Genomic DNA, 12,286 nt, shown 5'->3' on the forward strand with positions numbered 1-12,286 from the left:
CTGGCAGAGCTCCTCGGATGGGAATTCAGGCCCAGGGCCAGCCCGGGCGGCGGGGCCGCTTCCTGGCTGTGTGATGCTGGCCCGGCCGTGTCACTTCTGTGTGCTTCGGCTTCCTCTCGCTACCTGCCTCTCAGGATTCTTAGGATTAGATGATTTCGTACTCACAAAGCACTTGGAGCAATGCCTTCATCCAGTCAGAGCCATCCGTGTTAGCTGTGATTTTTATCTCTGCCGTATATTGTAGTCACATTTCGTTTCTTCGGTGTCTTCTGATAATGGACTCTGGTTCCCAAAGTTACCATGAAAGGCCACAGTTTCGCGTTTCATGGTTTAGTGATAGCTTTGTACTAGGCTTCGATGTAGTGGGTGTCACCTCACAGGCACAGAATAAATATGTAAGGAATTATACTGGAGAGCCAGGGGACCTTGCCTCCTGTGAAGCTTCAGAGTGAGTAAGGAACTTAAAATCAGCTGGTTCCAGGAAGGTGATGTGTGTTCCGGTTTACAGGAGTTTAGCTAATTAATGAATTGTTGTTGTTCAGTGGCTCCCTCGTGTCCGACTATTCCCGGGCCCCCCTGGACGGCAGCATGCCAGGCTCCCCTGTCCTCCACCATCTCCCGGAGTTTGCTCAGACTCTGTAATTGAGTTTCTGGCTGATTCTGTTTATTTATTTTTACTGTTCAAAGCTCCCCCCCCCCCCCACCCTCCCACCACTTCCTTTCCGTTTAAGGAGAAGAGGGTGTGGCTGACTGGCTCTTCCCCTGTTGGTGATGAGTGAACTCTTTCAGGAGTGACTTAGGGTTTCAGGGTTTTCCTCTGTTGCGATCCGGTTGATTCCCACCCTATTGATTCACTCCCTTGTTTGTTCCCTGTGGACGTGGGGTCCCCCTCAGCCAGCCCCCTGGCATCCCGTCACTTCCTCTTTGGCCCCGTCCCTTGGTTTATCACGCCTGCCTTGACTGAACTGCTGTCCCAGGGACTTTGAATGGAGTGTTCTCTTTACACTTGGCCACTTCATTCATTCTTCGCTCAGGTTGACCTGGACCCAGGGAGTGTGAGGTGATCGTGGCTAAGAAAGACAGGGGGTCTCTTGGCAGGAAGTGAGGGGGGGGGACAGCCTCTAAAGCTGACCCTGAAGCCCAGACTCAGGACTGAAAGAGCAAGCTCAGGGCAGATCTGAGAAGGGTGTCGTGGGCAGAGGGAACCGCATGCATGAGCTCCCGGAAGCGTGGAGCCCTTGACTCACCCCAGGGACCCACAGGAAGAGGAGCAGCGTGAGCTAGGCCGGGTGAGGGCGGGGTCGCCGTCAGGAGTCTAGATTTGGTTGGGGGTGCGGAGGAGTTTAAGCAGGACCGCAATACTCAGCTTGTGTTTTTAAAGAGCATTCCTATCAGTGTAGTGAGGGGGTGGGACAGTGGCGAGGCCGGGACCCAGAGCGGAGATGGGGAAGGAGGGAGTTGAGACCCCCTGGCTGGGGGGGCAGGTATTTGACAGTGGGACCACTGTGGCTTTGTCGGTGGATTGGTTGGATGTGGTGAGAGAGAGGTTTCTGGTTTGAGCAGTTGGCCAGGAGGTGATTTCAGTACTGAGAAGAGCAGAGTTAGGCTTGGAAGGAGGAGGGTATAACATTAGGGGCCTTCCAGTTAAAAATGTTAAGTAAAGGTCACACACTGGCCCAGAATTTTCTATGGGTCTTACACATGTCAGTGTAGGGTAGATGGCCTTTTTGTAAATGGCATTTGGGCAACTGGTAGCTATTTGAGAGGGAGTATGTATATATATATACATATCACTCCTTAGAGTAAACTGGTAGATCCGGTTTAAGGGGAAAAAAAATTTTTTTTAATGAAACAGTGAGACTACTAGACGAAAACATGGAGAGTTATTTCATAAGCTCAGAGTGGTGCAGACATTTCTTTCTTTCTTTAAATAATTTTATTTCTTTCTTTATTTCGGCATTGTTGGGTCTTCACTGCTTCGAAGGCTTTTCTCTAGTTGCAGCGAGCAGGGTCTACACTAGTCGCGGTGCATGGACTTCTCATTGCAGTGGCTTCTTTTGTTGCAGAGCATGGGCTCGAAGGCGTGCAGGCTTCAGTAACTGGTGTGTGTGCTTGGTAGTTGCAGCTCCAGGGCTCTGGAGCATGGGCACAGTAGTTGTGGCACACAGGCTTAGTCGTTCCATGGCATGTGGGATCTTCCCAGATCAGGGATCAAACCCTTGTCGCTTGCTTGACAGGCATTCTTAACTACTGAGCCGTCAGGGAAGCCCAGGCATTTCTGAGTATGTCAAAATCCAGAAGCCATAAAAGAAAGTATTGAGCTACTTAAAAATAAGACTTTTGCTGTCAGAAAGTACCATAATCAACATCAAAAGTTTGACATCATGTTGGGGAAAATAATAATAACATCACAAAGGACTGCTTTCCTCAACACATAAGGAGCTTCCATGAATCAAAACAATTCAGCCTGGAAGAAAAACGCATGAAGGAAATGAAACAACAGTCAGTTCACAGAAAAGGAAGTACAAACGGCTCTTAAATCTTAATAGATGTTCAGCTTCACTAGTGATAGGAAGGCTGAAACAAACAAAGCCCCGACCACACTTGTCACACTGTCTGTCATCTCCCTGACGGTGATGGAAACGTCCGATAATTTCTTGTGCACTGGTGGTGGGTAGGGTCAATTGGTAAAACTTGGCAGTAGCTGGCAAATAAAGAAATGCGCCTAACCCTTCATCCTTTGGAAATTCTTTGAAGATATGCACATATGAAATGTCCTGTGTTCCTGGTGAACTTTTAAAGATTGGAAACAAGCACAATGTCCTAGGGGCCTGGTGACTTTACGGTGCAGCCATATCACGGAGCACGCTGCCCGGCTGTTAATGCAGCTTGATATGTGTTGACAGGGACTGACCTTCAAGACGAGGTGCCATTCGAGAAAAGTAAGGTGCGGACATGTGTTAGGAGCCCTGGTTTGTATAAAGAATAGCGTATGCACAGGATATTTTAAACTTTTAATTTTGAAATAATTATATACTCACAGGATACTGCGAAAGTCATATATTGAATCCCATGAACCCTTCGTCTGCTTCCCCCAGTGGTGCCGTCTTGCATAACTGAAGTGCCATAGTCAAGCCAGGAAACTGACCTCTGTATAATACTGTTAATCAGACTACAGACCTTACTCAGTGTGTGTGTGTTTCTGGGCAGTTTTATCCCACGTGTGGATTCATGTAACCACCTCTAGTCCAGGCACAGCTTTGTTCATAGAGTGTCTTTGTCAGGATGCCTAACAGATCAGTGTCAATGATGGTCTGTTGATTGATTGCCCTCAGAGGGCATACGAGCAGCTGAATGATCGGGCTGGGAAGGCGATGTTCCTTTTCACTCTCATGGTATGTTAAAGCCCTGCTTTCTGAACAGCGGGTGGCATCTGGACATCCAGGTGGAACTACCAAGTAGAAGGTATCTGCGAGCTCTGCCAGGGGATAGACGTGGGGCATTGTCGGGCCCTCGATGAGACTGTTTCACATCTGGGCGGGGCAGGGGGTTCCTGACGGGAGAGGGTGGTGGTGGGGGCACAGGCAGAGGGGTTCTGGTGCACCCCTGGGCCCTCACGTTTAGAGGTCAGCTGGAGATGAAGCCCCCGCCCCCTACTTTGAGGAGGGAAGGGACCCCTGTCATGTGCAGCTGAATTTGAAGAGAATTGGTTATTGGATTAACTTTATCAAGTTTCCTTCACTTTAAAACAGGCTGGATTCTGTTGACTGGATCCCAAAATAAGATGGTGTGGAAAGGCTTTACTGTTTTATTTTAAAATGAGATGGGGGGAGAGGCTTCATTGCACAGGTAAAACTAGCTATGGCGGGAAAAAATCAGAACAGTGATTGCCCTGGGTGCGGGGTAGGGGAGGATTGGCTGGAGAAGGGGCCCCGGGGAACTTCCTGGAGGGAGGGCAGTGGTGTGTCTCAAGGCCAGGGTCTGGGTTACACGAATGTATTGTTTGTCAAAACCTGCCTGAACGTGTGCGCGTTTTACCGTAAAAACTGCAAACAGATGTTGAACTCCACATAATGCTGAGGTGTTTCGCGGTGAGTTATAATTGATGTCTGCAGCTCACTTTGCAGTTTACAAAATTGTGTTGGTGGATGGACGGAGGGTGGGCAGACATCAGTAAAGATGGGCAGATGTAATACATATACCAAAATATTAATTGTAGGATATAGGTAGTATAGAGGTATATGATATTCAAAGTGAAAAAAAAATTAACTTTCCTGTGTGTATAAAATTTTTCATAACAAAATTTAGGGGAAAATTCTACAGAACACGAAACGCTGTGTTATCTTATATTTAATGTCACTTCATGCTATGTTCCCCAATCTTTAAACATGTAAAGGTGGCATGGTGTTTCCTGCTGTTAAGAATCTACATCTTACTTTCTCTTAATCACTTGCTTGAGTCGTCAGCTCTTTCTCTGCTGCCCTTTGTCCTTAAGAGGCCAGGGTTCAAGGTTTTCGAGAACTTCCTGGGGAAGCAGCTCTAAGGCTCTTATCTTGGCGGATTATCCTGACCCCGGAGTCCCTTCTGAGTCCACAGATTTGCTTTTTTTGTTGTTGTTACATAAATGAACCCATTCATTATAGGCTAGGCAATGTTATCAAATGGTGGTGCTTCTCCTGGTCCTTAATTCCTTCAGTCTTCTTTCTGACGGCAGCCTTGACTGGGAGGCAGAGGAGGTGGTGAAGGTCCCGGCACCACCAGCGGCTGTTCTGACGCAGGAACCGCAGCGCCAAGTGCCCACGGCTCATCTCTTCATCTTGGTTTTGCTGCAGAAGGAGCAGGTGTGCTTGGCACGCTGGCAGTTTCATTTTCTTCACCATTTTCCTGAGGGAGGCACCATAACGGGCCCCGTGTTTGCCCACGATTCCAACCTTGTTGGTGTGTTTTGCCAGGTGGCCACCACCTAGGTCCGAGCCCAAGAGCCAGATTTACTTTTCAGGCGAACCTCAAACTAATTCCCCACCTCGCCAGGCAAGGGTGGGGAGAGGCCCGTCGTTCCCTGAAGGAGAGGAGAGGCTTCCTGCCTGCAGCTTCTTTTTTTTGATCCCAGTCCCGCCGGCCTGACCACCCTGGGCCCCCAAGTGCAGCCCTGGGTGCCTTTGAGCTCCAAGGTTCTGACTCTGCCTTAAGTTAAAGGAGAAAAAACTCGAGTGGCCCGGGAAGGACTCAGAAGCCACATAGGCTTCTTTGAATGCTTTCTTTTTCCAGAGGTCATTTATTCACAAGGTTTAAAAACAATTCTTTTTAAAGGTTTGCTGTGAAGAGACTCTGTCTTCCCCTCTCCCAGCCCCGGCTTTCTGTCACTGCTGTTGCCTCTGTAAATCCATCTGGAGTTATCTTACGTGTGACTTGTGCTCAGCTGCCTCAGTTCTGTCTACTCTTCATGACCCTGTGGACTGTAGCCCGCCAGGCTCCTCTGTCCGTGGCATTTCCCAGGCAAGAATACTGAAGTGGGTTGCCATTTCCTTCTCCAGGGGACCTTCCCTACCCAGGGATCGCACCCGTGTGTCTGGCGTTGCAGGTGGATTCTTTACTGCCAAGCTACCAGGGAAGCATGAACGTTGTTGAGAGAGTAGAGGAAAAGTTCTCATCACAAGGAAAAAAAATATTTTTATATTCTTTTAATTTTGTGTTTATATGAAGTGATGGATGTTCACTAAGCCTGTTATGGTAATCATTTCATGAAGTTTATGTCGGATCATTGTGTTTTATACCTTAATCTTACACAGTGCTGTATTTAGTGGTATCTCAATAAAACTGAAAAGGGAAAAAAAGAAAAAAGCCTTAGCACCAGTTCCCAGGTTTCAGGGCACTCCAGCCTCCATCCCACTCTACACTTTGAAAAACGGTAGAATTAAAAATAAAACTTGCTTAACACATGGTACGCAGTAATGAAACTAAAACTATTCAGGTATGTATACTTGAAACTTGGGTGCAGATTCACAGTTTTTGTGACACGATGTCCTCTTAGAATTAACTCTCAGGAGTCCTCGTCCAAGGGTGACTGTGTGGCCCCCCCCAGCCCCTCCCCACCCCACGAGGGAGCATTTAACAAAATCTGGAGATACTGGTTTGTCACAGCTGAGGGGAGGAGTGCTGCTGGCCTTAGTGGGCAGAGGTCAGGAAGCTGCCAGCGTCCCACGGCACACAGGACAGCTCTCCATGCTAGAGACTTTGTTGTCGTTATTTAGTCTCTGAGTCACGTCGGACTCTCTGCGACCCTGTGGACCCCAGCACGCCAGACTTCCCTGTCCTTCACTATCTCCCAGAGTTTGCTCAAATTCATGTCCATTGAGTTGGTGATGCCATCTAACCATCTCATCCTCTGTCATCCCCTTCTCCTTTTGCCCTCAAATCTTTCCCAGCATCAGGGTCTTTCCCAACGAGTCAGCTCTTCACATCCGACCAGAGTATTGGAGCTTCAGTGTCAGCATCGGTCCTTCCAGTGAATATTCAGGGTTGATTTCCTTTAGTATTGACTGGTTTGATCTCCTTGCAGTCCAAAGGACTCGCAAGAGTCTTCTCCAACACCACAGTTCTAAAGCATCAGTTCTTCGGTGCTCAGCTTTCTTTATGGTCCAACTCTCACATCTATACATGAGTACTAGAAAATCATAGCTTTGACTGTACGGACCTTTGTAGGCAAAGTGATGTCTCTGCTTTTTAATATGCTGTCTGGGTTTGTCATAGCTTTCCTCCCCGAATGGCTGAGATTGAGTGACCCTAGTTTAGGACACTGAGAGGTGACGTTTTATCCCATTTCTCTTCTCTGTGGTTTTCCTGTAGCTTTCTGGGAAATACTTCATGAACAATGGCCAGTCAGGGTAAATACCCCCGGTGTTGACATCAACCTGAGTTACATTTGAGGTAAACCCTTACCTTCCAGAAAATTCCAGTTAAAGTAACTTCACTTAGATCCTCATTCTATCAGTTGTATCAACAAGGATTGTTTCAAAAGTCTGTGTAACAAAGTACGGATCAGGCTTAGACTCTGCTCACAAGGAAGTCAAAATCCCTCAGAGGCAAGCGGATATGAAACCTTTTTGCTCCTGGAAGGTTTCCAGAAGCAAAACAAGGCCAGGACTGTTCACAGGGCTGCTTCCGCGAGCGTAGAGACAGGCCAGAAACAAAACCCGCAGTTGAAGGAGGGTAGATGAGGGGGGCGAGAGAGGTGACTGGTGCGTGGGGATTGTTTAGGAGGGGCCTGCCCAACCTGCCCAGCTGTTCAACGTGGAGCTGGGAGAGTGTGGGCACCCTCTGCTCGAGGCACGCAAGACAGTGGGGACCTTGGGCCCCCAAGCGTCCTTGGCCTGAAGACCCTAGTCAAGCCGGGGGAGATGAATGCGTCCACAGTTAATTGTGCCACATGACCTTGATCCTGAGTGTTTTAATTGGGGTCCAGGAGCCCCACGCCTTGTGTAACTTGTTGCCTGTTTCTTTCCAGATTTCTCCTTTAGAAGGTGGATGTGTGGGATAACATGTCCAGTGTGTCCGAGGAGAGAAGAAAAAGGCAGCAGAACATTAAGGAAGGACTACAGTTTATACAGTAAGGGCTCCCTGCACACCTCATGTCCTCGCCACGTAGCAGTTCCTTTTTGCTGTGGCTCTGCATTTACCAGGGGATAGGAAACTTTTAGTCCTATTCACTTGGGTTAGAAATCAGATATTTTTTGTCCCAGCAATACTTTCTGTTCCCGGAACATCAGTCCCTTTGTGTTCCGAGGCCGTCACTGATATTTCAGGGTTAAAATCCTGACGTATCTCCCAAAATGTTTGACGGAGGAATTTGAACTTATTTCACTCTGATGAGGGAAAGTCAACATCCGTCAGCACCCAGGGCTTTTGTGGTCACAGTCCTCCTGTTGAGAGCCTGGTCTCCAACTGGCCTTCGTGACGCACGTCAGCAACAGGACCACAGCCCGGGTGGCTATGTCCAAGCAGAAAGACTTCTTTGTCCCTCCTAGGAAGGGGATATTCTTTCCCTCTGTTCTGCAGTGAATTGGAACAAGTAGAACTAGTGTTTCTGTACTATTTTAAAACTTTTTCGGCACGTGAAGAATTAGGCCCTCTTTTAGTAGAAGTAGATTTGAAAGGTAAATGTTTACCCTAAAGAAAGGACAAGAGAATAGTTTTAGATTTTTTTCGTGACTACAGTTACATGTGAATCATGGTCATAGAGGACAAATAGGTCTTTCAAATGTGCTTTGAACCAGTGGTGAGCTAATGAGAACCGCTAGTTTCAGGGTCACTCCTGGATAAACAAATCCTGACAGGGACCTGATCATCAAAATTAACTGGTTTCTTCTTCTTAGGTCACCGCTGTCGTATCCAGGAACACAGGAACAATATGCGGTAAGGAAAAGATGTGTTTGAAAGTAGCCTGTGAACTGTCACATGAAGCCCAGCTTGGCAAACCGTGATGCGGCCTTCTGTCTGTTTTTGTAAATAAAGTTTTATTGGAACACAGCCATGCTCATTTGCTGATGTGTTATCTGGCTGCTTTCATGACATTGTTGAGAGAGACCGTATGGCTCACGAAGCCTCAAATCCTTACTGTCTGGGTATTTATAGGAAAACTTTGTCAACTCGTGTATATAAGACAAGGTTGAGTTTTTTCCGACATACTCAGACAGTTGTGTATTTTCTTTCCTCTGGTAATATAGTTTTGAAGTAATTTCTTTTGAGCCCCTTGACAATTACTTTTTGCCTTTCATTTCAGGAAGAATGAGAGGGACAGATTATGTTGAGAAGGAGAGTACAGAGTGTCTTTCGGTTTTTCTTTAGCAGAGAAATTGTCACAGTAAAGGGGTGACTGGGTAATCAAATAAAAGAGCTGGAGATGAATCTAGTTGGAGAGAAAGCCCAGTGGGCTAGGCCTGGAACTAAAGACCCTCATCTCTGCAGACCGTTAGTTCCCTGTGGCTTTGTGTCTCTGCGGGTTTTGGTGTTTCTGAACGTCACTTCTTTCTCTCTGCCTCCCTCCTCTGTTCATTTCAGCCTCTTCCTTCCTTTTCTCCAAACAGACGTAGGACTGTAAAGTATGAGAGCTAGCAATCATGTGGGGCAGTCCTTTGATTTTACGGGCACTCGGGGCCAGAGAGGGCAACCAGCCTGTTTCTCAAGTCACCTCAGTCATTAAAGATCGATCTCGAGTTTCCTTTGTCACTTTCATCAGCTTAGATGTGAATTCATGAAACGAGATGAAGAGCTGCATGTTTATCTGCCCACTTGATAGGGAAGGATTACTTATTAATTTATTTTGGGGGCTGCACTGGGTCTTCATTGGGTGCACAGACTCTCTAGTTGAGGTGCACAAGCTTAGTTGCTCCGAGGCATGTGGGATCTAGTTCTGTGACCAGGGATCGAGCTGGTGTCCCCTTCATTGGAAGGCAGTTTCTTAACCACTGGGCCACCAGGGAAGTCCTGGAAAGGGACTTTTAAAATCTTAAAGCAATGATAGTAATCCTGAAGGAAACTTAAAGAACCTTTGCCCCTACCAAAAGAACATGTATACTAAAAGCAATTAAAAAAAAAAGATTTGACATCCCCTGGAAGAAAAACTGACCAACCTAGACAGCATATTAAAAAGCAGAGACATTACTTCACTGACACAGGTCCTTCTAGTCAAAGCTATGGTTTTTCCAGTGGTCATGTTTGGATGTGAGAGTTGGACTGTGAAGAAAGCTGAGCACCGAAGAGTTGATGCTTTTGAACTGTGGTGTTGGAGAAGACTCTTGAGAGTCCCTTGGACTGCAAGGAGATCCAACCAGTCAGTCCTAAAGGAAATCAGTCCTGAATATTCATTGGAAGGACTGATGCTGAAGCTGAAACTCCAATACTTTGGCCACCTGATGCGAAGAACTGACTCATTGGAAAAGACCCTGATGCTGGGGAAGATTGAAGGCAGGAGAAGGGGATGACAAAGGATGAGATGGTTGGATGGCATCACTGATTCGATGGACATGAGTTTGAGCAAGCTCTGGGAGTTGGTGATGGACAGGGAGGCCTGGCGTGCTGCAGTCCATGGGGTTGCAAAGAGTCGGATACAACTGAGCGACTGAACTGAACTGAAGCCCCTAAGTCAGTAAGCCACCTGAACATTTACAAAAGAAGAAATACAAATGGTCCATTAAAATGTGGAGAAGTTCAACCTTGCTGGTAATCAGATATGCAAATAACTAAAGGATACCGTTTTTCCCCTAGAAACTGGTAGATTTTATGTGTGCGTGCTCACACATGTGTGTACACATGTTGGCAGGGGTGCTCTCAAGCAAGCCACTATATGCATTCATCGTTACTGCCTTTTTTGGAGGGCAATTAGAAATACCAGTTAGAAGCCTTAAAATGCTCATTCCACTTGTAGGAATTTATCCTCAGCACAAAGTTGGCGATGTCAACAAATATTGACAGGCTGCTTTTGCAGCACTTTTCTTTGCATTCACTTTCTTTGAATTTTTTCTTGGAAAAAGCAAGCAGGATGAAACCCTAGCTGAGATAGTAGTGACTTGGCCTAGATTTCATAATTTCTTACAATAGTGCTTACACATTATTTCCTCTGAAGTTTTAGATACAGAAATTAAAATTTACTTGTACTCTGACTTGTTTCTTAAAGAGTTTCAAGGGGTAACATTCTTTTTATTTTTTTTTAAGGTATATTTACGTGCTCTTGTGAGAAATCTTTTTAATGAAGGAAATGATGTTTATCGTGAACGTGATTGGAACCACTCTATGAGTCAGTATTCAGAAGCTTTGAGTATAGCTGATTATGCAAAGTCTGAAGAAATTTTAATCCCTAAAGAAATCATTGAAAAACTATATATAAATCGTATTGCTTGCTATTCCAATATGGTGAGTTGTGATTTGTAAAGTACATTAGCAAAAGTCAGCTTTCTAATTTCAGTTTATAGGAAAGATGTATTAGCTGCTTTAGAGAGGCCTCAAGCTTTGAAAAATCAGTTTTGGCCAAATACTTATGAATTTTTAAAAATAATTTGTTTCTTTGATACTGGTCCTTGGAGATTCCCTTTTGAGTATGGCTTTGGGGGAGAGGGGGGTGTCTGCTCTTAAAAAAAAAGAAAAGTCAGCCTAGGAAGATACAGGTATTCACAGAGGGGTATATCAGGTGTCTCTGCTGACAATTTGCTCCTTATGTTTCTCTTAGGAGTTTTTTTTTTTTTTTTAATAAAAAAAAAAGTAGTGAGCCTTCAAAAGAATTAATACAACCTCTTCACTTATCTAAACTTAAAAAGTAGTATTTTGATGTTCTTACAGTTTTCATATAGACATTCACGCTTAGGACCTCAGCTATACCTGGACAGCTTTCTTTCTTGACGATCTGGGGTCTTTTATGGCCAAAGGTCTGGGTGGTGGGTACATAGGTAGCCATGATATTCTTTCTACTTTTCTGTATTTGAAATTTCATAATGAAAATAATTTTAAAAAGACAAGATAAAAACCACTAACAATCCATTTGAGAGGAGAATCTGAATTTGTTTGTGTTTGCATCATTGCAAGACATGAATTGATTGCTAACTTTATTTGGTCTCACTCACCAGGGTTTCCATGATAAAGTTTTAGAAGACTGTGATACAGTCCTCAGTTTAAATGCCAGTAACTACAAAGCTCTGTATCGGAAATCTAAGGCTCTAAGTGATTTAGGAAGATTCAGAGAGGCTTATGATGCTGTAGCAAAGTGCTCCTTGGCAGTGCCTCAGGTATGGTATTTATGTTCTAGTTCATTTGTTTACATCCTAGCCATTTTATTGCTTCTGTGTAGACGAATGGCATCAAAAAGCTACGTTTTCCAGCCGGCCGTCCACCTGCTGCAGCTGGGAGTAATGGCCCATAAAACAAGTGTCTTGACAGAGGGTAAATTAGAACTGTTTTGTCCCTTCACCTCTATGGTTAGTAAATACAACCCTCTGTTAATCATATATTCTGACTTTTTTCAGGATGAACATGTAATAAAACTAACTCAAGAACTAGCTCAGAAATTGGGATTTAAAATAAGAAAAGCATATGTTAGAGCCGAGGTAAGCTGGAGTTCTCGCCATAAGGTATTTTCATTTTGTTTTGTAACTTGGAGGCAGTTCTGGTTTTAAATTAGCATCTTCATTTTCTTTCAGCTCTCACTAAAATCAGTTCCTGGGGATGGGGCTACAAAGGTAAGGTTATTACTCTTGTAAGAATCATACTTTTTTAAAAAAAGAAAAGATATAAGTATTAG

At 45.2% G+C, this 12,286-nt stretch overlaps 1 protein-coding gene and 1 pseudogene across 1 annotated transcript in view; one reads left to right on the forward strand and one right to left on the reverse strand.

The window, feature by feature from the left end:
* The window catches only part of ZC3H7A (zinc finger CCCH-type containing 7A), a 37,666-nt gene that overhangs the window by 3,639 nt on the left and 21,741 nt on the right, over positions 1–12,286 (forward strand). The window contains exons 2-7 of the mRNA XM_043455275.1: positions 7,505–7,606; positions 8,373–8,412; positions 10,711–10,908; positions 11,616–11,774; positions 12,012–12,092; positions 12,186–12,224. Coding sequence (XP_043311210.1) covers positions 7,539–7,606; positions 8,373–8,412; positions 10,711–10,908; positions 11,616–11,774; positions 12,012–12,092; positions 12,186–12,224 — 585 coding nt within the window. The 5' untranslated portion in view covers positions 7,505–7,538. The remainder of the gene's footprint in view (positions 1–7,504; positions 7,607–8,372; positions 8,413–10,710; positions 10,909–11,615; positions 11,775–12,011; positions 12,093–12,185; positions 12,225–12,286) is intronic.
* Positions 4,658–6,224, reverse strand: LOC122433531 (annotated as a pseudogene).

The sequence above is a fragment of the Cervus canadensis genome, chromosome 32, assembly GCF_019320065.1.
Source record: "Cervus canadensis isolate Bull #8, Minnesota chromosome 32, ASM1932006v1, whole genome shotgun sequence".
Classification (NCBI taxonomy): Eukaryota; Metazoa; Chordata; class Mammalia; order Artiodactyla; family Cervidae; genus Cervus; species Cervus canadensis.